Source organism: Pelophylax lessonae, assembly GCF_965119305.1.
Source record: "Pelophylax lessonae genome assembly, chromosome: 7".
In the NCBI taxonomy this organism is placed as follows: Eukaryota; Metazoa; Chordata; class Amphibia; order Anura; family Ranidae; genus Pelophylax; species Pelophylax lessonae.
The window spans coordinates 70,044,038-70,069,263 of NC_138774.1; the positions used below are offsets into that span (position 1 = coordinate 70,044,038).

General features: G+C 44.3%; 1 protein-coding gene across 1 annotated transcript in view; it reads right to left on the reverse strand.

The window, feature by feature from the left end:
- LOC309559463 (cytochrome P450 2C8-like) overlaps positions 1–25,226 on the reverse strand; it is a 139,231-nt gene that overhangs the window by 110,353 nt on the left and 3,652 nt on the right. Inside the window, exon 2 of the mRNA XM_082262735.1 lies at positions 1,509–1,671. Coding sequence (XP_082118861.1) covers positions 1,509–1,671 — 163 coding nt within the window. The remainder of the gene's footprint in view (positions 1–1,508; positions 1,672–25,226) is intronic.

The window sequence follows — 25,226 nt, forward strand, 5'->3', positions numbered from 1 at the left end:
AAAGTTAACCCCTTCACTGCCAGTGTCATTTTTACAGTAACAGTGCATATGTATAGCACTGATTACTGTAGTAATGTCACTGGTAACCCCAAAAGTGTCAAAAATGTCAGTCAAGGGTCTGATCTGTCTGCCGCAATGTCGCAGTCCCGCAAAAAAATTGCAGATCGCCGCCATTACTCGTTAAAAAAAAAAACAACAAAAATGACAAATAAATCTTTCCCTTAGTTAGTAAACGCAATAACTTTTGCGCAAACCAATCAAAATATGCTTTTTACGATTTTTTTTACCAAACATATGTAGCATAAAACAAATTGGCCTAAAATGTAAAAAAATTTTGATTTTTACATTTTTTTGGGGGAATTTCATATAAAAAAATTTGAAAAATATTGTTATTTTTGCAAAATTGACGCTCTTTTTTTGTTTATAGCGCATGATCAAAAAATTGCACAGGTGATCAAATAGCAACAAAAGAAAGCTCTGTTTGTGGGAAATAAAGGCTGTCAAATTTGTTTAGGTACAGCATCGCACGACCGTGCAATTGTCCGTTAAAGTCACGCAGTGCCGAATCACAAAATAGGCACTGGTCAGGAAGGGGGTAAAATCTTCCGGGGCTTAAGTGGTTAACATTCGGTCCTACTGATAATGGTTAGCAGGACAGATGGAGATGTAAATCTCCCCAGAGTTAACACAAAGAGAAATAAAAACTTGACAGAGAATCTAAAGTTTCTGCATTCTATCCAAAAAAAAAAAAAGTTTGCCTTGACATACATTTTTATATTCTTGGAAAACCAAAATGTGAGAAGTCCACACAAGGGTCTTCATGTCCTATAGTAAAAGTGTCACTTTCGTGCAGCTATCCTTTTTTTTTTTTTTTATTAATAAAGTAAAAATTCAGTTAACAACAGAGATGGCTCTTGCAGTTATACTTGGAATTATTATTTTTTTCTGTAACACAGAGAGAGAGAGAGCTACACCAGATCCGGTGGTAATCTGCTTAGCCAAACCTCAAGTTAGGAATACACATGAGTTTGAGAGTTTTGGGATGCTCTTACGAACCCATGTGGTCAAGCCTGTCAGGAAGCTGTCACCTGTAATGGGCCAATAATTTGTGGCCAAGGCATTCCCTGCCCCGCAGCTACTAATGTGCATGCCTTATACTGTATACATGCAGCTGCAGGGTGAGGAATGCTCTTGCCACAGTTGATTGTCTCATTACAGATGAACATTTTCTAGCAGGCTCTGCCACAATGGTCTAGATAAGCATCAAAACATGCCCAAGCTCATCAGTTAGAAACAATTTTTTATTATTTTTTCACATAAACGATGACAACAAGCAACATGCAATGTGCAAAATCCATTGACTTCACTGATCTTTCAGCAACCTAAAATCTGATTGGTTACTGCTACTTTGCACATCACTATTGCTCTTGCACTGTCAAATTAAATAATCCAGTGTCTAGGTAAAATTATTAAGCTGGTATTATAGTATATTATATCTAGTTACCTACCATACTTTCTGAATAATAAGCTGAGCAGGTCCAATTCTCCTCTTTTGCTGAATGCATCGCTGTGTTCTACCAACGCCTCCTTCACTGCATCGTACCCAACCAGTACAACTACAGGTATGGTGGTCAAGTAGCAGGTGTACACAGGTCCATAGGTCTCACTCATCTAAAAAGTTGCGATAAGATATGGCATGTACGGGATGAATACAAGAATGCAAGAAATGCAAAGAAAATTGAGAAATGTTGTTAGAAAATGATTTGTTTTTAAAAAGGAGCTCCAGTCAATGTTGTGTTAACTAAAAGTCAGTAGCTACAAAGACTGTAACTGCTGACTTTTAATAAACAGTCATTTACCTGTCCCACGATCCAGCGATGTGCTCACCCGAGCCATCCCTTCTCTTCCTCTTCTCTCCCTGGTTCCCGGGCTCTCAACTGTGGGCACCCAGCTGTGACAGCTTGTGGCTTCACAGCCGGTTGCCCACTGCCCATGCATGAGGCTCGCTGCGCTCTGTGAATGGCCCGGCTGTCTTTAGGCACCTGTGATGTGTCCCAGAAGACTGCAGGGAGGGAGGGGAGAGGAAAACTTGGATTGCCTAGACCTTGGCACCCCAGATGTTTTGGAACTACATTTCCCATGATGTCAATGCACTCTGCAGTGTAGTTGAGCATCATGGGAAATGTAGTTCCAAAACATCTGGGGAGCAGAGGTTCGCCATCACTGGACTAGACGATCCGAGCGGAAGTGGGAGCAGGTACCTATCAAAACCAGGTACCCACCCCCCCGCCCCCCAAAAAATTGCCATTTAGGCAGGGGCGTACCAAGGGGTTGGCCAGAATGGCACCCGCCAGGGGCGCAGGCCGAGGCGCAAAAAAATTGGAAGTGTTAGCAGTGATTGTTGCTCCCTCCCCACAGCCTGTGCCCCTGGCGCCCCCAGGCAGCATGCGGCTCCAATCCCGGAGCCCTGTGTCCACTCCAGGTGGCATCAGTGCGGGCTCTCAGGAGCTCTGTCTCCGCCTACACATGAGGCCAGTCAGCGGTCACATGACCGTGACATCATCAATCGGCTCCAGCGGCGGCAAGCTGGGGATGGGGATTACACTGAGGCTGTCAGAGGAGCCTGTACCGCCAACCAGCACTTTCAACCTCCTTTCCTCTCCCAGGACAAGCTGACCAGGGGACACCTCTCTCTCTCCCTGTCACCCCCTCTCTCCCTCTCTCCCTGTCACCCCCCTCTCTCTCCCTGTCACCCCCTCTCTCTCCCTCTCACCCCCCTCTCTCCCTCTCACCCCTCTCTCTCCCTGTCACCCTCTCTCTCTCTCCTTGTCACCTCCTCTCTCTCCCTGTCACCCCCTCTCTCTCTCCCTGTCACCCCCTCTCTCCCTGTCACCCCCCTCTCTCTCCCTGTCACCCCCATCTCTCTCCCTGTCACCCCCTCTCTCTCCCTGTCACCCTCCTATCTCTCTCTCTCTCCCTGTCACCCCCTCTCTCTCCCTGTCACCCCCCTCTCTCTCCCTGTCACCCCCCTCTCTCTCCCTGTCACCCCCTCTCTCTGTCATCCCCTCTCTCTCCCTATCACCCCCTCTCTCTCTCTCTCTCCCCCCTGTCACCCCTCTCTCTCTCTCTCTCTATGTCACCCCCTCTCTCTCTCTCTGTCACCCCCTCTCTGTCTCTGTGTCACCCCCCCTCTCTGTCTCTCTGTCACCCCCTCTCTGTCACCACCCTCTCTGTCTCTCTGTCACCCCCCCTCTCTTTCACCCCCCCCTTCTGTCTCTCTTTTACCCCCTGTCTCTGTCTCTCTGTCACCCCCCTCACTGTCACTTCCCTCTCTGTCTCTCAGTCACCCCCCTCTCAGTCTCTCAGTCACCACCCTCTCTGTCTTTTTTTTTCCCAAAACCACCCTCTCTGTCTCTCTGTCACCTCCCCCCCTCTGTCTCTCAGTCACCCCCCTCTCTGTCCCCCCCTCTCTGTCACCCCCCTTCTCTTTCTCTGTCACCCCCCTCTCTCTCTCTGTGTCACCCCCTCTCTTTCTCTCTCTTTCACCCCTCTCTCTCTCTCTCTCTCTCTGTCACCCCCTCTCTCTCTGTCCGTCACCCCCCTCTCTCTCTGTCTGTAACCCCCCCTTTCTCTGTCTGTCACCCCCCTCTCTCTCTCTGTCTGTCACCCCCCTCTCTCTCTCTCTGTCTTCCACCCCCCCTCTCTCTGTCTGTCACCCCCCCTCTCTCTGTCTGTCACCCCCCTCTCTCTGTCTGTCACCCCCCTCTCTCTCTGTCTGTCACCCCCCCTCTCTCTCTGTCACCCCCTCTCTCTGTCTGTCACCCCCCTCTCTCTCTCTGTCACCCCCCCCCTCTCTCTGTCTGTCATCCCCTCTCTCTGTCTGTCCCCCCCCCCCCCTCTCTCTTTCTGTCACCCCCCTCTCTCTCTCTCTCTGTCACCCCCCTCTCTCTCTCTCTCTGTCAAACCCTCTCTCGGGGGGCGCCGATACAGCACCTCGCCAAGGGCGCTGGAGACCCTAGGTACGCCTCTGCATTTAGGTAAGAGGAGGAAGGGAGGAAGCCTTCAAGCAGAACTTCACCCTTTGGGTGGAGCTCAGCTTTAACCACTTGACCTCTGGAAGATTTACCTCACTTCATGATCAGGTCATTTTTTGCCATACAGCCTGCCTTACTTTAACTGATGATTGCGTGTCCTGCAAAGTTGCACCCTAAAAAATTTATGTAATTTTATTCGCACACATAGAGCTACTTTTTGGTGGTATTTGATCACCACCGCAGTTTTTATTTTGATGCGCTATAAACAAAAAAAGACAGATTTAAAAAAAAAAAAAATTATATTTTTACATTATATTATATACTATAAATACATATTACATGTCCCCATAAACATATATTGATTGGTTTATGTGAACATTATAGCATCTACAAACTATGGAATATATTTATGGAATATTTATTTATTTTCATATATTTTTTTATACTAGTAATGGCGGTAATCAGCAACTTATAGCGGGACTGCGATATTGCGGCAGACATTCTAAAACTAACTGACACTTTTGACACTTTGCCTGGAACTTATGACAATAATACAGGGATCAGTGCTATAAATATGCACTATCACTGTACTAATGGTACTGTCTGGGAGGGGGTTAACATCTAGGGCGATTAAGGGGTTAACTGTGTGTCTAGGCAGTGTTTGTGTGTTACCTATGTGCTGCTTTTACTAATAGAAGTAATGGATTCTAATCCCTGTCAGAACTGAGATATTCCTTGTTTACATATTTTTCTGTTCTCTGAGTATTGGCGACGATTGGCGGGTGTCTGGGTACATTGAGTGTCCGGCACCTGTAGATCACAGTGCATATGCACCCCCTGCAAGCGAAAATCCAGAATCATGTACAGTATCTCACAAAAGTTAGCACGCCCCTCACATTTTTGTAAATATTTTATTATATCTTTTCATGTGACAGCACTGAAGAAATGACACTTTGCTACAATGTAAAGCAGTGAGTGTACAACTTGTATAACAGTATACATTTTCTGTCCCCTCAAAATAAGTCAACACACAGCCATTATTGTCTAAACCGCTGGCAACAAAAGTGAGTACACCCCTACGTGAGAAAATGTCCAAATTGGGCCCAAAGTGTCAATATTTTGTGTGGCCACAATTATTTTCCAGCACTGCCTTAACTCTCTTGGTAATGGAGTTCACCAGAGCTTCACAGATTGCCACTGGAGTCCTCTTCCACTCCTCCATGACGACATCACGCAGCTGGTGGATGTTAGAGACCTTGCGCTCCTCCACCTTCCCTTTGAGGATGCCCCAAAGATGCTTACTAGGGTTTGGGTCTGGAGACATGCTTGGCAAGTCCATCACCTTTACCCTTTACCCTTTACCGGTTTGGGGTCGTTATCATGTTGGAATACAGCCATGTGACCCAGTCTCCGAAGGGAGGGGATCATGCTCTGCTTCAGTATGTCACAGTATATGTTGACATTCATGGTTCCCTCAATGAACTGTAGCCACACTGTTCATGCAGCACCAGACAATGACATTTCCACCACCATGCTTGACTGTAGGCAAGACACACTTGTCTTTGTACTCCTCATCTGGTTGCTGCCACACAGGCTTGACACCATCTGAACCAAATAAGTTTATCTTGGTCTCATCAGACCACAGGGTATGGTTCCAGTAATCCATGTCCTTAGTCTGCTTGTCTTCAGCAAACTGTTTGCGGGCTTTCTTGTGCATCATGTTTACAAGAGGCTTCCTTCTGGGACGACAGCCATGCAATCCAATTTGATGCAGTGTGCGGCGTATGGTCTGAGCACTGACAGGCTGACCCCCCCCATTCCTTCAACCTATGCAGCAATGCTGGCAGCACTCATACGTCTATTTCCCAAAGACAACCTCTAGATATGACGCTGAGCACATGCGCTTAACTCCTTTGGTCGACCATGGCGAGGTCTGTTCTGAGTGGAACCTGTCCTTTTAAACTGCTGTATGGTCTTGGCCACTGTGCTGCAGCTCAGTTTCAGGGTCTTGGCAATCTTCCTATAGCCTAGGACATCTTTATGTAGACATAAAAGAAAAGAAAAAAGGAGGCACAAACACCTAGTACATTACCAGTGGTCACCAAAAAAAATGTCAAAAACATACTAGAATAAAATTGCAATAAAAGAATCCACCACACATGGAATGGAACATGTTCCTGTAGATAGGACCGCTAATGCGTTCGGGAGTCAAGCTCCCTTTATCAGAGCTGGTCTTGCCATCAGCAGGCTCAAATAAATACTAACATCAATTGAACAGGTTCCTCCCGCTCCCTGTGGGCAGTGGGTGGGACCGTCCAGCACACAGACCATCCCTCTGTCCTCATCCACCTCAAAAATAAAATCCATGGGTCTCAAAGCCTTTGGAATTGAGTACATTACAGGCTACACAGATGCTGGACTCAAGGTTCCAAAAGCTGTGTAGAAAAGAGACGTACTGGATTCACCAACTTGGATCACTGGCTCCCAGGGGATTGAATGAGGGTTTAGACATCCTTGCCGTAATACGTTAATTATAGGCCTAGCTACTCAAGCTGCCCTTTGTGGGAGGGTATGAACAGAAAGGGTAGAGGAGGAAAAGGGGGGGGGGGTCAACTAGGTAGGGTAAGAGCATTAGGACAGTTCTACCTTTGGGTGGAATTTGTCCACAACATTTAATCCTATTTCATTATTAACACATACGATGGTAGCTCCAGTTGATAATAAGACTTCAGCAGGCACAATGGTTCAAATGGTTTTAGAGGATATAACACTTTTGCTATATATATGCATTAGAAGCTTATTTTTAATACCAATATTTCTATGTGATTTTATACATCTGTACATTTAAACATATTTTTAATTTGAAATGTACTTCCATTTCACATGAAAGCAGGCTTGACTACCACTCAGTGTATCTGAATGGGTGGACATAGCCGTTCCTCTGTAGGGTGGATTGGGCATGGCCGGACAGTATATAAAGAGAGGGGGGTCATATATTTATCTATTTATTTATTCAATATTTTCTTTTTTTTTTTTTTATTGACCACCCCTCCCCCAGTTTATTTCTTGTCCTCCACCTCTGTCTGGTTAATATTATTTTTTATTTTATTTATTTTTTCTCTCCCATATTTAGTATTTTTACCATTTTTTGGATATACAGCCAAGCACTTTATGATGCAGAGATTCCTCTGTGAGATTAATGTACTATTTATTTAATATTAGTTATATATATATATATATATATATATATATATATATATATATATATATTTTTTTTTTTATTAATTAATTATTTGGCAATTTATTTTATTAATTAAAGCATTACAGTCTTCCGTCCTCGAGCGGAAAGATGTGTAACACTTATTTATTTATATTTTTGTTGCCCGGGGTGCTCTGGGGTGCCTGTCTCCCTTCCGGCTGATCGCGGCCAGCAATGCGGGCCGGAGACAGTGTGGAGGTGGAGTCTAGGCGGCCTTGGTAACAGGGAGGGGCGAGTCTCATGGCAGAGGAGCTCACCCAGCCCGCGGGTGTGATGTGGGATGGGTTCTGGTGCGCAGAGCGAGTGGTGTGTGTTCCAGGACCCGGAAGAAACAGTAGCAGAAAACTGCATGGCCCCCAAAGTTTGGACTTTATAGCAGGCATAGAGTGCCATAGGGGAGAACATGGCTGGGTAAGTACACAATATACACTGCCAATCAACCTGACTCCCACGCTTTAATGATCCCATATGGTGCTTGTATATGCAGATATAGTATTGTGATACAGTATTGTGGTATTTTTTTTGTCCCGCTATTTACTATTTGCCAGTGGCTTTCTTGGGACATTTGTTTTATCTTTGAGGAGGGCAGAGGGATGGTCTGTGTGCTGTACGGTCCCTCCCAACGCCCACAGGGAGCGGGAGAAACCTGATCAATTGATGTTAGTATTTATTTGGGCCTGCTGATGGTAAGACCAGCTCTGATGAAGGGAGCTTGACTCCCGAAACATGTTCCATTCCATGTGTGGTGGATTCTTGTAATGCAATTTTATTCTTCTTGTCTGTAAGCATGTTTTTGGCATTTTATTAAAACATTTTTTATGTTGACCATGGGTAATGCACTAGGTGTTTGCGCCTCCTTTTTTCTTTTCTTTTATGTACACATGTTGGAGTTCCCTGCCTGAGGAGAGAAGAACGCTGGTCATCCCCTTTGGAGTGAGCGCTTGGCTGAATTGTTTGTTTGGGGCATCTTTATGTAGAGCAACATTTTTTTTTTTTTAGATCCTCAGAAGAGTTCTTTGCCATGAGGTGCCATGTTGAACTTCCAGTGACCAGTATGAGAGAGTGAGATCGATAACACCAAATGTAACACATCTGCCCCCTATTCACACCTGAGACCTTGTAACACTAATGAGTCACATGACACCGGGGAGGGAAAATGGCTAATTGGGTCCAATTTGGACATTTCCACTTAGGGGTGTACTCACTTTTGTTGCCAGCGGTTTAGGCATTAATGGCTGTTTCTTGAGGTATTTTGAGGGGACAGCAAATTCACACTGTTATACAAGCTGTACACTCAGTGCTTTACAATGTAGCAAAGTGTCATTACTTCAGTGTTGTCATATGAAAAGATAGAATAAAATATCTACAAAAATGTTAGGGGTGTACTCACTTTTGTGAGATACTGTATATATACATTATCCGGCGCACAGCTGCTGCCCTGCAGCAGTAAAACTGCTATGGGGCAGACGGCAAGCAGTTAACTAGATATGAAAATAAAGTTACCAATAAATCCACTCCAAAAAGAAATATTAATTTAGTAAAAAAAGACTGGAGTGGTGTTTGTCATTCTTTGCTCCTATGGGCGCCATCCTTACCACCTGACCTGCTATGTGGGGATGGGGTTCACTACTGTAGGCTGGGAAGACTCTGAGAAAGTTGGGATACCAACAAAACCGGTCAGATGTTAGTCTCTCTCCCATTGATCCTGTAGTGAAGTTCCCTAAATCTCTTTCTGATAGATGGACTTTTGCTTTTACACCTGGAATGAAGTTCCTTCAACTTGAAGTTTTTTTGTGAAGTGTGGGGAGTTGCAGCATAGTGAGGTGGCAGTAAACACTCAGATCCCGATTGCAGAGAACAGAACTTGTATTAATGTCAAAGTTCTGTAATTCAAAACAAGCCTGGCAGGAATGCACCCAACCCAGAACACTCACAGAATGTATCAATGGTGTGTAGCAGAGCAGGTCTCAGATGTGCCAACAGCATTTGTCTTGAGGGGTAGAATGCAGCCTGGCTGGTCCATACCAAAATGGGGAGGTCTCCAGGAAGGATGGTAGGTTCTTATCCTTTCATTACTTGTCTGGAACGTCTCGCTGCCGCTGATAACAGTCCCTATCAGACAGGTAACCTGTCCCTACACTACCCACTTGTGAAATGTGCACCAAGCCTGGGAGCCAGGGCCTTAAATAGGTTCTGCCTGACCCAAGATGGCTGCCATAGTCACATGGGGCAACAACATCCAGATGGATAGCTTGCCCAGTGATCCAAGAAACCATAGACAATATAATTAAAGCATTAGGAAAAACCTCAAATAACCTAATCGTAGTATCTTGCAGGAAGCTGTCCACAGTTAGACTGAAAAAGGTGACAAGAATCCTTGGTTGCATCTGGACAGTCTGTGGAACTTGCAGGAGTTGTTGGACTGTCCGTGGTTGCTGCACTGGGGCTTCCCACTGCCGAGCTTGGAGGGGATGGGGGTTTGATCAGGAGGGGAGGCAGGTACCACTCTTTGGGAACCTCCTTCACTCATGGAACATCTACAAGGTCAAATACTTCTTAGTCGCTGGCTTGTTTAGTGGAACAGTCGCCACTTAGCACACAGGGCCTCAGCAGGTTGCAATGGAGACATCTCCTGAGGGAACTGGGTCTTTCTGACCCTTATACTGGAGTTAGAGGGAAGGGCTATCATTCCTCCTGGTAGTGAGTATGGTCCTTTGTGGGCTCTAGCTTACTGACTCACTCATTTTTGGTATTTTTCTCCAACACCTGGTCCCCTGGTCACAACAGCAGATCCTCTAGAACCCCCCAAAGTCTTTGTGTCCATACAGCACCACTTGCTTGGCTTTCTGTAGCCTGTTCCTGTTCTCCTGCACCCAGTTGCTAAGTGTCCGGGTCGTCATGTCCTCAGGAGAGCCAAGTAGAAGAAGGGCGTGTGACCAGGAGCTCATGAACGGTATTGCTGTAAGGCCATGCCACGGGTCCCACATATTGGTGCCATCTGTTTGAGAGTCTGTAGGGTGCAGAATCACTCACAAGCCCCATAACCCTGTGGATCATATGAGGTGGTATGTGACTTCCGGAAACCATTGAGGCAGCACAGCTTGGACATAAGCACTGACTCAAAGTCTGGGCCCTGGTGTCTGAGTATACATTTGGACCACATACTCACAAAATAATTTTGCCATGGTTGGCGTACTCTGGTCCTTAGTGGGGACTACTATTGAGAACCTGGTGAAGGGGTAGGCAAAAACCAAGGAATAGTAATATCCTGAGGGTGAACTGGAGATTGTTAAAAAGTCACTGTGGTAATGGTAATAGGCATGGTCCTTTCAGTTGGGGGTCTTATGCACAGAGCAAGTTTCACATTCCCAGCAAACCTGCTGGACCCAATCTATCAGCCGCAGGCAGAAGAAGCATGTTCTGACTAAGGCTGGCCATACACTATACAATTTTCTTATTCAATTTCCTTTAGATTTACCTTCAACTATGTAGTGCAAGGGCTTGTCTGATTGCATACAAATTGAAAGTGTTTAGGTTTGACCTTATATTATATGGTTTTGGTAAATCTAAAGGAAAGTTGAACAAGAAAATTGTATATGCCTAGTGTATGGCCAGCCTAAGGACTAAGTTCTGTTGATTTCAAAGTATCCACTCACAGTATGTAGTACTCAGCAGACACAGAGGATGTGTGAACGGGAACCACAATTTGTAGGAAGTCCTGCTTTTCATTTGGAATGCACGCCGGGCAATAAAGTACATTGCCCCGCCTGTTAAAATCAATAGAACTGTATCAATCAGCCTCTGACACTCATGGAAGGATGGCTTATGCTTGCCGAGAGAAGTGTTGCACCTGCATGAGATCTGGATCCTTCTGTTGAATCAGCGCCTGTTCCTTTCGGCTGTAAATTTTGATGAACTCTGTCTGGCGAACCACTCCCTACTCTTTGACGGAGCATGAGGTGGCTGCCATGGGCAGGACAGAGGATACCTCAGTGTCTTCATGGCAAGAGTCCACATCCTCCCCTGGGCTTTCCACCAGATTGTGGAGCAGAGCATCAGCGTGCCTGTTAATCTTTGCAGGCCTATAGTGGATCTTATACTTGAACCATGCCAGCCAAAAGACCCACCTATGCACCAATGCCCCTAGCTTTGCTGTGTCCAAGTAGGTGAGGGGGTTTGTTGTCCATGAAGACCTCTACAGTATGTCTGCCCCTGTGAGATGCTGCACAAACTTTTCAGTGATGACTCACACTAAGGCCAGTAACTCCAAATTTAAGGAACTGTAAATATGGGGTTTCTTTTTGGTAGGCCTAAGACTGCGGGGGGAGTGTCCCCTGTATGGATTGGGTGATCAATGATGTAGCCGTAGCCTTCCGGGCTGGCGGCAAAAACCAGGGTATGCTTTTTAAGCAGTTGGAGATGCAGTCTTTGTTGCAGTAAAGGATAGTCCCGGAAGGGAATGTCCAGCTGTTCGAGCAGTAAATGGCATTGTGACTTGTCCAACAAGGATTTGGCTGCTCACAAATGTGTTTTGGAGGATTTATTATTGTAGTGCTTCTTTGGATGAATTAGATGACGTTGTATATCTATGGTTTATCACTCTACAGCTGTTTCTATTCACTCCAAGATAAACCATTTTTATCATAAAAATATTCAAGGAACCATTCTTACTCTAAGACAGCACCACTGCTATTCCTATGTGATTTATACATCTTTGTTTTTTACATAGTTACATAGAAGGTAAGGTTAAATAAAGACCGTAGTCCATCCAGTTCAGCCTGTGTAAATGTGTTAGTGTCGATAATCATTAAGGTTAAACCGCTTCACCTCCAATCTCATTGTGTAGATCTGTGTCCTTTTACACTCCCTGAGGCTGAATAGTTTTTTTTTCCTATGCAGGAATTACCATTGAGGTGTTTGTAAATTGCTATCATGTCCCCTCTCAAGAGTCTCTTCTCCAGTGAGAATAAATTTAGTGCTTTAGGTCATTCCTCGTAATTGAGGTCCTGCAGTCCCCTTTTTATTTTGTTGCCCTTCTTTGGACTCTCTCCAGCTTCAGCACATCCCTTTTTGAGGACTGTTGACCAGAACTGGACAGAATACTCTAGATGTGGCCTAATTAGAGTTTTATAAAGTTTAAAGATTATAGTTTTATCTCTAGAGTATATCCTTTTTTTATTCTACTAGGACCCCCAGATCTTTCTCCATACTTGATTCCCCCAGAGGTTCTCCACCTAGTGAGTAGCTGGCGTTAATGTTTTTAGTCCCCAAGTGCATTACCTTACATTTTTTAACATTAAACCTAATTTGTCATGTAGTTGCCCACCCCATTATTTTGTTCAGGTCTGTCTTTAAAATTTCTGTATCCTGATGTGAAGTTATTGCCCTGCTTATTTTTGTATTGTCTGCAAAACTGAGATTAAGCTATTTATAAGTTATATATGCTTAATTTAGTGAGTTTATAAATATTTATGCTTTAGGATCTATCTATGCATCTTCTTTACTAGTAGGATCATTTTGATTAGAGTTTGTTTTTAATAGGTGTACCTTTGTTTTTACACCAGGGGTGGGGAACCTTTTTTCTGCCTAAGGGCCATTTGGATATTTATAACATCATTCGGATACAAACTTTTCAACCTAAAAATTAGCTTGTTATATTTGGTCAAACATTTAATTAACTCACCCCTAATGGGATGGCTGGAACTGCTTCTTTTTGGTGAGATGTGTGATGTATGTTAGCTGGTATTGATGATGTTGCTACTCGCAACTGATTTTCCAGGTTTGCGTCAGTCAGTCTAGAGCACAGTCGACTCTTTGCGATAGTAAGTTTTGAAAAGAACTGCTCAAAACTGTAAGTTGTTCCAAACACAGATGCATATTTTAATGCATGTCTTTTCAAAGTGGGAAATTCATCATTACTGTGGGTACTGCTGGTGGGTGCAGCTGGCTGGCACTGCTGGTGGGTACTGCTGGCTGGTACTGCTGGTGGGAAATGCTGGCTGGTACTGCTGGCTGATACTGCTGGTGGGTACTGCTGGTTGGTACTGCTGGTGGGTACAGCTGGCTGGTACTGCTGGCTTATACTGCTGGTGGGTACTGTTGGTGGGAAATTCTGGCTGGTACTGCTGGCTGGTACTGCTGGCTGATACTGCTGGTGGGTACAGCTGGTGGGTATTGCTGGCTGGTATTGCTGGCTGGTACTACTGACTGGCACTGCTGTGGGTACTGCTAGCTGGTACTGCTGGTGGGTACTGCTGGCTGGTACCTGCTGGTGGGTACAGCTGACTGGTACTGCTGGTGGTTACTGCTGGCTGATACTGCTGGTGGGAAATGCTGGCTGGTCCTGCTGGTGGGTACTGCTGGCTGGTACTGCTCGTGGGTACTGCTGGCTGGTACTGCTGGTGGGTACTGCTGGCGGGTACTGCTGGTGGGAAATGCTGGCAGGTACTGCTGGTTGGTACTGCTGGCGGGTACTGCTGGTGGGAAATGCTGGCTGATACTGCTGGTGGGTACAGCTGGTTGGTACTGCTGGTTGGTACTGCTGTAAGGTACTGATGGTGGGAAATGCTGGCTGGTACTGCTGGCTGGTTCTGCTGCTGGTATATTCTAGCTGGTACTGCTGGTGGGTACAGCTGGCTGGTACTGCTGGCGGGTACTGCTGGTGGGTACTGTTGGTGGGTACTGCTGACTCATACTGCTGGTGGGTACAGCTGGTTGGTACTGCTGGCTGGTACTGCTGGTGGGTACTGATGGCTGGTACTGCTGGTGGGTACTGCTGGCTGGTACTGTTGGTGGGTACTGCTGGCTGGTACTGCTGTGGGTACTGCTGGCTTGTATTGCTGGCTAGTACTGCTGTGAGTACTGCTGGCTGGTACTGCTGATGGGTACTGCTGGATAGTACTGCTGTGGGTACTGCTGGCTGGTACTGCTGTGGGTAGTACTCACTGCTAGCTGGTACTATGCTGGCTGATTCTGCTGTGGCTACTGCCAGCTGGTACTACTGGCAGGGAATGCTGGCTCGAGACACATGATGACATCAATGGAGCGAGAGTGTGTGGAAGCATGCTGCAGAGCCAATGCTTCCTCTCTTGGTCAGTCCTGGCAGTCTGAGTCACAGACTGAGTCTCCTCACAGGCGGAGTGCATTTGATATCACTCAGCCTGTGACTCAGACTGTCAGGACGGAGCCAGAACTATACAGGAAGCATCGGCTCCATTCTATAATCTCAGCTGACAGCCGGGATATCGTGTGGCACTTGTAGATGTCAGGGAGCTACAGGCCGCATGCGGGAGACTTCCGCACCTCGTGGGGGCCTTGGGATGGCTGCACAGGGGCCCAGACCAAATGATTTTTGGGGCTGCAAATTCCCCACCCCTGTTTTACTCAAACAGAGAGAAGAGTGCACAGGCTCTGGTGCAAAACCTTTTTATTCAATGAGTAAAACATTTATAAAAATGATACATTCACAAACATGTGTAGGTACGTATGGTATCCATTAATCCTTCTCCTCAGCATGGCAAGACCAGTATATTAAGCTGACACAATCAGACGCTGAAGCTGCCGGATCCAAATGCAACTGCCGCCACCCTGCACACTGGCAGGTCTTGCTATTGGGAGACTTCACCAGTGCTGCCCATAGTACCACATGATTACGAGAGCTGGAAGCTGGGTGTGTGGGTAGTTGCTATGATAATGTGTTTTAGAGGGCGTGGTCTCTGGCATGAGTGTAAGTACTGTTTACTGTGCAATCCTTTGTTTTTAGCTTGTGTTCTGTGTCTGAAGACCAAGCCTTTTCTGGCACTTTTTGTTTACAAGAAAAATCTGTATCTTTACTAGAAGATTACTTAGAATCCCCAAACTATCTATCTATCTATCTGTCTGTCTTTCTGTCTGTCTGTCTGTCTATCTATCTGTCTATCTATCGAGAGATTTCAGCAGAGACCCTACAGAATAAAATGATTTGTTTGGACCAGGCTGATCCAAATTATTAATTTCCTTCACCAGCATCAGTTAATATAGTACACAGTGTTCTGACAGTGGGATGGAACTTCCGTCCCATTCCTGTAATAAAATTGAGTTGGGCTGAACGCTGCTCAGGTATTTATGGGAAGCCTTCTTTTTTTTCCCAAAAAGCTTTATTGAACAAAGTACACGTTAGAAAAGGGTACAGCAGTTGGATCATTCCGATCAACATTGTGCTCCCCTCGGCCTTCTATTTTTTCAATTAAAACATTAACTTCCTTGGTCCAAACAAACTATCATAAGAAACCTGGGATTAATCTTAAAAGACAAGTAAGGGTTTTTTTTCTTAGGGATCGCTCAGATGCTGCATCTGTCCCCCGCTGGGTCTAAGGCTGAGAACCGAGCAATCAAACACCGCTGATCACTTGGTTCCCAGAGCTCCCTGAGCAGAGACCTTTATTGACATAATCTTGCCCCAGCCTGAACTGGCTTCAGCCTGCTGTCTGCTGAAAACGTATCACAGAAGTGCGGAACAAACTGCACTCCCATGATCCACAGGAGAAGGACAGCCAAATAAGTTTTGGCTTTACTTCTCCTTTAAATTAAATCTAAAGTAATGTTTCAGTAATTTTTTTAGCCATTTGTGTCCTATTGCCAATAGGCTATTGGTTAGATTCATCTTCACTTTTTGTCCTGAACACACAACAGGAAGTGAAAAGAAATCTTCCCAAAGTAAGGAAAATGCCAGTTACAACAAGTGTCCCTACTGGAAGCTTTCCCCCTTAACTGAATAAATATTACATTATATTCTTAGTATTTACTATTGAATTCATGGGAAATTCATACATTTTATTGGTTACCCTGATTACAAAACTCTACAAAAAACATTTCTAGACATGTGAGGTTGCTTTCGTTTCAAATAAATATTCAGACTAATTTTTCATTATTCCGAGATTTGTATATATCCGATTCCCCGAATTACAGTACAAACAATTTTTTACAAAATTCTCTGAATAATGAAATGAAAGTCGTCCGAATTTCCGAAATTCTAATTTAAATTTGACTCAAATTTTAAATCGAATTTTATTTGAATTCAAACTATACATATTGTTGAAATCAGACACTATGGGGGAGATTTACTAAAACTGGAGCACTCAGAATCGGGTGCAGCTGTGCATGGTGGCCAATCAGCTTCTAACTTCAGCTTGTTCAATTAAGCTTTGACAATAAAACCTGGAAGTTGATTGGTTTCTATGCAGAGCTGCACCAGATTTTGAACTCTCCGGTCTTAATAAATCTCCCCTTATGTGTGTTATTAGTGTACCATTTCAAAATAATGCTGTTTTTGTTAAGCCAAAGGTGATTTAAAGAGTCATTGTAATCATTTGATGAAGACTTTTCTTTTGTCCGTTCACTTTGCAAGTGTTAATTGATAAAAAGAATCCAGTAAAGCCTAAATATTTAAAAGAATTTGTACTTGACATTCTTTTTTCTCAGCTGGATAAAACTTCTGCACAGTATTGTACATAGGAAAATGTTTAACCTTCCTAGCGGTATTTCCGAGTGTGGCTCGGGATTACATTTCACTGTCAAAAGCTGTAACCCCGAGCCACACTCGGGGAACCGCCAGAAGCATCGCTGGATCCTGGTAGAGGGGCTACTTACCTTGTCACCGGGATACAGCGCTGTATGCGGGCGGTGTGCGGCGGCGGATCTTCCTCCTGATGCTCTCCGCGCCGTGACTTCCATCTCCTGCGACATGACGCTCGCATGGGGTGGAACCGGCGGCAAATTCAAAAGTAAAACACACCAAACACACTGATACAATGCTAAATAAAATAAATTCACATTAGATTGCCCCCAGTGCCCTTTCCTGCAGTTTTACGGTACTTTTTATGTATATATATATATATATATACAGTGGGTACGGAAAGTATTCAGACCCCCTTAAATTTTTCACTCTTTGTTATATTGCAGCCATTTGCTAAAATCATTTAAGTTCATTCTTCTTCCTCATGAATGTACACATAGCACCCCATACTGACAGAAAAACACAGAATTGTTGACATTGTTGCAGATTTATTAAAAAAGAAAAACTGAAATATCACATGGTCCTAAGTATTCAGACCCTTTGCTCAGTATTTAGTAGAAGCCCCCTTTTGATCTAATACAGCCAGGAGTCTTTTTGGGAAAGATGCAACAAGTCTTTCACACCTGGATTTGGGGATCCTCTGCCATTCCTCCTTGCAGATCCTCTCCAGTTCTGTCAGGTTGGATGGTAAACGTTGGTGGACAACCATTTTTAGGTCTCTCCAGAGATGCTCAATTGGGTTTAAGTCAGGGCTCTGGCTGGGCCATTCAAGAACAGTCACTGGGTTTTGTTGTGAAGCCACTCCTTCGTTATTTTAGCTGTGTGCTTAGGGTCATTGTCTTGTTGGAAGGTAAACCTTCAGCCCAGTCTGAGGTCCAGAGCACTCTGGAGAAGGTTTTTGTCCAGGATATCCCTGTACTTGGCCGCATTCATCTTTCCCTTGATTGCAACCAGTCGTCCTGTCCCTGCAGCTGAAAAACACCCCCACAGCATGATGCTGCCACCACAATGCTTCACTGTTGGGACTGTATTGGACAGGTGATGAGCAGTGCCTGGTTTTCTCCACACATACCGCTTAGAGTTAAGGCCAAAAAGTTCTATTTTGGTCTCATCAGACCAGAGAATCTTATTTCTCACCATCTTGGAGTCCTTCAGGTGTTTTTTAGCAAACTCCATGCGGGCTTTCACGTGTCTTACACTGAGGAGAGGCTTCCGTCGGGCCACTCTGCCATAAAGCCCCGACTGGTGGAGGGCTGCAGTGATGGTTGACTTTCTACAACTTTCTCCCATCTCCTGACTGCATCTCTGGAGCTCAGCCACAGTGATCTTTGGGTTCTTCTTTACCTCTCTCACCAAGGCTCTTCTCCCCCGATAGCTCAGTTTGGCCGGACGGCCAGCTCTAGGAAGGGTTCTGGTCGTCCCAAACGTATTCCATTTGAGGATTATGGAGGCCACTGTGCTCTTAGGAACCTTAAGTGCAGCAAAAATCTTTTTGTAACCTTGGCCAGATCTGTGCCTTGCCACAATTCTGTCTCTGAGCTCTTCAGGCAGTTCCTTTGACCTCATGATTCTCATTTGCTCTGACATGCATTGTGATCTGGAAGGTCTTATATAGACAGGTGTGTGGCTTTCCTAATCAAGTCCAATCAGTATAATCAAACACAGCTGCACTCAAATGAAGGTGTAGAACCATCTCAAGGATGATCAGAAGAAATGGAAAGCACCTGTGTGCTGCCACGCAGCTTTAACTGTCTAGCAGTTGTTATTACATGTTATGTTATGCTATGTTATTGGTATCTTCCTTGCACCCCTGCTGTTTCTGGCTAGATGGTTTCTCCCATCCTCCATTTTCCTGCTGTAACTGCCATTTTGTTTAGTTGTTATGAGGAGACTGCAGAGTGTGGAAGCTGTGTAACTTCATTGTAAATTTATCTATGGAAAAGTCTCTATGTTTATGCCTTTGCTAACTTGAAGCATAAAGAAGCATTGGAGAACACCTCTGGAGTCTTTATTCATTGAGTAAACTATCTGTTAAAGCCATCATTCAACCTGCTGCACACATATACAGACTGGGGGTCTACAAGAAGGTCACAGGTACAATCGATGCTGAGACAGAACAGTAAATTTACAGGAATACACAGCTTCAGAGAGTACATTTCCAAGAAGCACTTGAAGTAAATTTCCAGTTGTTTCATCACACAGGTATCTCTGCAGCTTCAGAAAGTAAATTTCCAAGACTCTGCAGCTTCAAAAACGTAAGTACCACACCTGTGTGTCACCAGAAGAATTACTCTGCATATGATACCAGCCACCTACTGAATGCTTCATTACTGTTACAGCCTTCTGAGGTGATCCAGTTTGAACTAGTTCCAGCACTAGCCACTATTGTAACAAAAAATACCTCAGCCCAGCCTGCTTAATAACAGAAGTCACTACTTACAGAGCTGAGCTCTGGCAGATTTCTAACAAGACACCAGAAATACAGTACTTGTCATTATGTCTGACAGAGATCTCACAGAATTACCTGCATTTAGTCAAGATAAAGCAGACTCCTTACTTCATTCTGCTCATCCTGTCAGAGCCCCTCATCCATCCTTGAAGGCAAGGGAGGTTTATGAAGCAAGTAAGGAAGAAACATCTAGTAACCTGACTGCATTATGGGAAAAGACTTTAAGTTGTATAACAGCCTCTAATGAAACTAGCAACAATTCTGAGCAATTGAACACTGCTCTCTCAAGGGTTAAGAAGGCATTTGAGAATTATAAAAGACTTTCTGAGAAGTACTATTCCCTATTGTCACATTCCAACATAGAGGACGCTGCATTGGAATTAAAGGACTTTACTTCTAATGACCAGCAGAGGCATAGTACATATCTTGAAGCAAAGGCACAGATAGAAGGGAGATTGGCACAGATACATGAAACTACATCCTGTAACTCTGCTTCTTCCAGACACTCAGGAAAATCTTCTAGGTCTGCCCGCTCATATCATAAATCTTCTTCTAAGTCATTGCGGTCCTGCTCTATAAGGTCAATACTGAGCGACCAAATACTCAAAGCTCGCCAAAAGGTTGCAGTAGCCCAGGTTCAAGCCGCCTGCTCTGAAAAAGAAGCAGCCATCAAGGCAGAAGCTAAATGCAAGGAAGCAGAAACTAAATGCAAGGAAGCAGAAGCTCAACGCATTCAAGCAAGAATACAAGAAGAAACAGAGGCTCAGCTAGAAATTCTTCAGAAGAACAGAGAAAAGGAAGTAGCTTTAGCAGAGTTATCTGTCTTGGAACAAGCCCTATTGGAAGAAGAAGGAGCAGTTTGTACCAGCTTGCCTGCTTGTCAAGACCCTGTTGAAAGGACCCTACAGTTTGTCCTAACTCAGAACCACGACAATACAGTCCCACCTACAGTTGGAGATTCTTCTCATAATCATCCAGCAAGTGGATCAGAAGGCAATGTGTCGCCAAAGCAAGCTGGTCAACTAGACACACCTACTAACAGAGACCCTCCACAACTACCGCATGTCACAAAATCAAGTGAATCAACCTATGCAGCTCATGTGCCACCACAACCCTATGTGCATAGAGATTACAAGGGCACAGCAGAAGACTACAGAATGAACTCTATACCCCCTTTGATACAGCTCTCTTTGACTTCAAATGCTCAGAGACCTTCAGACAACAGACCCTTACCTAAATTAAACCCATCTGCAACACCTTTCTCTCTACCTACCAGCCAACATCAGATACCAACCATGGCCCAAGACGGCGCACTATCAGTACCCCCTGTGGCTATAAAAACTGAAAGCACTGACATTGCAGAGTTCAGCAAGTATATGATTCGACGAGAGTTGATTACAACTGGACTGTCTGGATTTGATGACCGCCCAGAAAACTATAGGAGTTGGAGATCTACATTTAAGGCGGTAACCAAGAACTTGGACATTGATCCTCAAGCAGAACTTGACTTACTAATAAAGTGGTTGGGGCGTCAATATTCAGAACAAGTAAAGAGACTTAAATCTGTCTACATTTATAACTTTAAAGCAGGCCTTGATGCTGCCTGGGAACGTCTAGAACAAGACTATGGGAGCCCCGAAGTCATTGAATCTGCCTTATTCCAGATACTAAACGACTTTCCTAAAATCTCTGTTAAGGACAATCATAAGCTTAGAGAGTTAGGTGACCTCCTTCAAGAACTTGAAATTGCTAAGTTAGATCCTAGTTTACCAGGTCTTAGCTATTTAGACACTGCTCAGGGCGTAAATCCTATTGTAGCAAAGTTGCCTAGTCATCTTCAGGGAAAGTGGACTAGTGTAGGATCAAAGTATAAGTATGAGCATCGTGTTTCCTTCCCTCCTTTTTCTTATTTTTCAGAGTTCGTGCGGAAGGTTGCAAGATCCAAGAATGACCCAAGCTTCTTCTATCCAGATACAACCACCATTCCTTTAAGTACTTCAAGGGGTATTGCCACCAACAGTAAATTCAAGGATTTAAGGCATCCTATTGCCGTGAGGAAGACTGCAATAGCATCCAACGTCTTAGCTACAGACATTAAAGCTAGCAATCTTAATCAACAGTGTCCTATTCATAATGCGCCACACTCTCTCTCCAAATGTCGTGCATTTAAGGACAAGCCTCATTTCTCAAAGAGCATAATATCTGTTTTAAGTGTTGTGCATCCTCCGATCATTTAGCCAGGGACTGTAAGATCGCCATCAGATGTTCTCTCTGCAACAGTGCCAAACATGTGGACGCTCTTCATTCAGACCTGTTCAAAAGGAAACATTCACCCGGCAGCAACCCCAAGACTACATCAGATGATGGCGGGGAGAGAACTGAGCAATATGCCGACCCCGTAACCACAAGGTGTACAGAGGTATGTGGAGAAGGGCTTCATAGCAAGTCTTGTAGCAAGATATGTCTTGTAAGAGTTTTTCCTGAAGGATGTCCACAAAAATCCATAAAAATGTATGCCATACTCGATGATCAGAGCAATCGCTCATTGGCCAGTACAGAATTCTTTGACCTATTCAACATTCAAGGAGAGACCTGGTCTTATACCTTGCAGACATGTGCAGGAAAGGTCAATACTTCTGGAAGAAGAGCCCATGGCTTCGTAGTTGCATCAGAATATGAGGACACAGAGTTTCCTCTTCCAACTCTAATCGAATGTGATCAGCTACCGAACAACAGAGAAGAAATCCCCACACCAGAGGTTGCACGTCATCACCCTCATTTGAGTAACATTGCTAACTACATTCCACCACTTAACAAGGATGTAAAGATTTTGATTCTACTAGGGAGAGACATTCCTAGAGTTCATAAAATAAAAGAGTTATGTAACGGTCCAGATGATGCTCCTCAGGCCCAGAAACTTGATCTTGGATGGGTGATAATAGGAGAAGTCTGTTTAGACCAATCTCACAAGCTCTTGGATGTAGCTTCCTACAAAACTAATGTTACCTGTCAATTGATGAAATGTCCATTGCTCTATTATGTGAAGGAAAGACTTGATTTCAAAAACGAAGTTCCATATCAAGCACTTCAAAGTATTAACTGTAAGCTCACTTCTCAAAAGGACTTTGGTGATTTAGCGTACCAGACTACGTGTGATGACAACAAGATTGCCCCTTCAGTCGAAGACAAGGAGTTCATCAAGATTATGGATGAAGAGTTCTTCAAGGACAATTCCAACAGTTGGGTAGCTCCAGTACCCTTCCGAGTACCAAGGCTTACTCTCCCTAACAATCGAGAACAAGCTTTAACCAGATTTTCTGCACTGAAGAAAACTCTCCGTAAAAAAACCTGAGAAGCGAGAGCACTTTCTAGCATTCATGCAGAAGATTTTAGTGCCAGCAGTTGTCCTCACACAAACCATTTGGGTTTTCAGGACCCAAGTTTTTAATGGACCAGTCTTCTACAAACTCAGAAGAAGATATCGATTTCCACCTGGAGGATCCAGATACTGATCCGGAAATCCGGCCTGAAGTTGTAGCATTGAGTTCCAACATCTGCTCAAGAAGAAATTTGGAGGATGAAGATGACTGATATGGGGGATGGAGCTGATGAATGGATGCAGGCCAAGACTCTGGTTAAGCCTCCGGACCAGCTGGAACTCAGCGAGGCTGAACTTAAGGAGGAATTCACTCGTATCCTGACTGCAAACAACCCTCATGCCCCCCAGAACATTGTGAGGTACAGTTTTAAGGAATGGGCCTACAAACCCATTAGCATTGTGGACCAGCTGGCCATACGCTTCTCCCTGGATGGAAACATGTTAAACGAAGACTCTGATGAAGCGACAGATGGCGAAGTTGGGAGTCATTGAAGAGACTCAGACCAACGACTCCATAGAGCCGGAAGACAAAGATACAGATGGGAAGTCTGACGCTCAAGCTAGTGAAGAATGGACAGAAGGTGAGGAAATACCATCCAGGAACAAGAAGGAGAGAAAACTGACCAACCAGTTCAATTATAGCGAGAGAGCGTCCCAGAGCATTAACAAACCCCTGCGGGAGCGAGCTTCTCAGACAGAGCCACCTCCAAGGGCCACCTTCTCCGCCACTGCAAACCAGTGGAAATTCAACCCACCACACGCTTCACACATGGGCGGAGCATGGGAACGTATGATTGGGATGGCAAGGCGCATACTGGATTCTATGTTGCTTGATGTGAGTTCTTCACGTCTTACCCATGAAGTACTTACTACATTCCTTGCTGAGGTCGCAGCAATAATCAACTCAAGACCGCTGACAGCTGTATCCACAGACCCAGAATGTCCAACTGTTTTAACTCCAGCTGCATTATTGAGCAGGAAAATTGGACAGATCACAGCGCCAAAGAGCATCTTTGATGAAAAGGACATATATAAACGTCAATGGAGATACGCTCAATACCTTGCAGATTGTTTCTGGGACAGATGGAGGAGGGAATACCTCACACTTCTTCAAGGACGTAAAAAGTGGCAAACCCAGAAGCCTAACTTAAAAGAAGGGGACCTGGTTCTTCTAAAAGACAAGCAAACCAATCGGATCCAGTGGCCAGTTGGAGTTATTACAAAGGCCATTGCTAGTGATGATGGAAAGGTCCGAAGTGTGGAAGTCAGGATTGTAAAGGACGGGAGCCCAAAAACCTTCCTGAGACCAGTCACTGAGACAGTCCTAATTATGCCTGCTTCAAAAAATCCTGATTCAGTGTTATGTGTAGGAGTCACTTAGACCTCTAGCATAGTTAGCTTAGAGGAGAGGGCTACATAGCATTATACTGTATGCAATGTTAATTGTATGTTTATGGAAAATAATTGTGTAGTGGTATCTCATGATACCAGGCGGGGGAGTGTGCTGCCACGCAGCTTTAACTGTCTAGCAGTTGTTATTACATGTTATGTTATGCTATGTTATGGTATCTTCCTTGCACCCCTGCTGTTTCTGGCTAGATGGTTTCTCCCATCCTCCATTTTCCTGCTGTAACTGCCATTTTGTTTAGTTGTTATGAGGAGACTGCAGAGTGTGGAAGCTGTGTAACTTCATTGTAAATTTATCTATGGAAAAGTCTCTATGTTTATGCCTTTGCTAACTTGAAGCATAAAGAAGCATTGGAGAACACCTCTGGAGTCTTTATTCATTGAGTAAACTATCTGTTAAAGCCATCATTCAACCTGCTGCACACATTTACAGACTGGGGGTCTACAAGAAGGTCACAGGTACAATCGATGCTGAGACAGAACAACCTGAGTTAAATATTTGAGTGTCACAGCAAAGGGTCTGAATACTTAGGACCATGTGATATTTCAGTTTTTCTTTTTTAATAAATCTGCAACAATGTCAACAATTCTGTGTTTTTCTGTCAGTATGGGGTGCTATGTGTACATTCATGAGGAAGAAGAATGAACTTAAATGATTTTAGCAAATTGCTGCAATATAACAAAGAGTGAAAAAATTAAGGGGGTCTGAATATTTTCCGTACCCACTGTATATACTGTATATGCAAATATGTGTATATATATGCAGTAAAAATAAAAATTCAGCGCTTAAAATCAAATGGATGGGTAAGCAGCTGTACACCAGGATAGGTCAAACCTACCAAAACCTATAATATGCAGTAAAAGAAAATAAAGTGCAGCGCTATAAAATTACAAATAGTGCATAAAATCATTCACATTAAAATGTATAAAATGCACAATAAAAAGCATGTGGATCATAAATCATAAAGTCCTTAAAAGCTGATTTCCAAAGTGAAAAACAGGAATATTTAAAACGACACTGCAAACGTGACTCCTCCACCACAGATAATACAGCCTCTCACCTCCTGTATTCGACCACTAGGGGTCACAACACTTTGTATCAGTAAGCCAGAGGCAGCCAGAAGATCTGTATATCCAGGATCCAA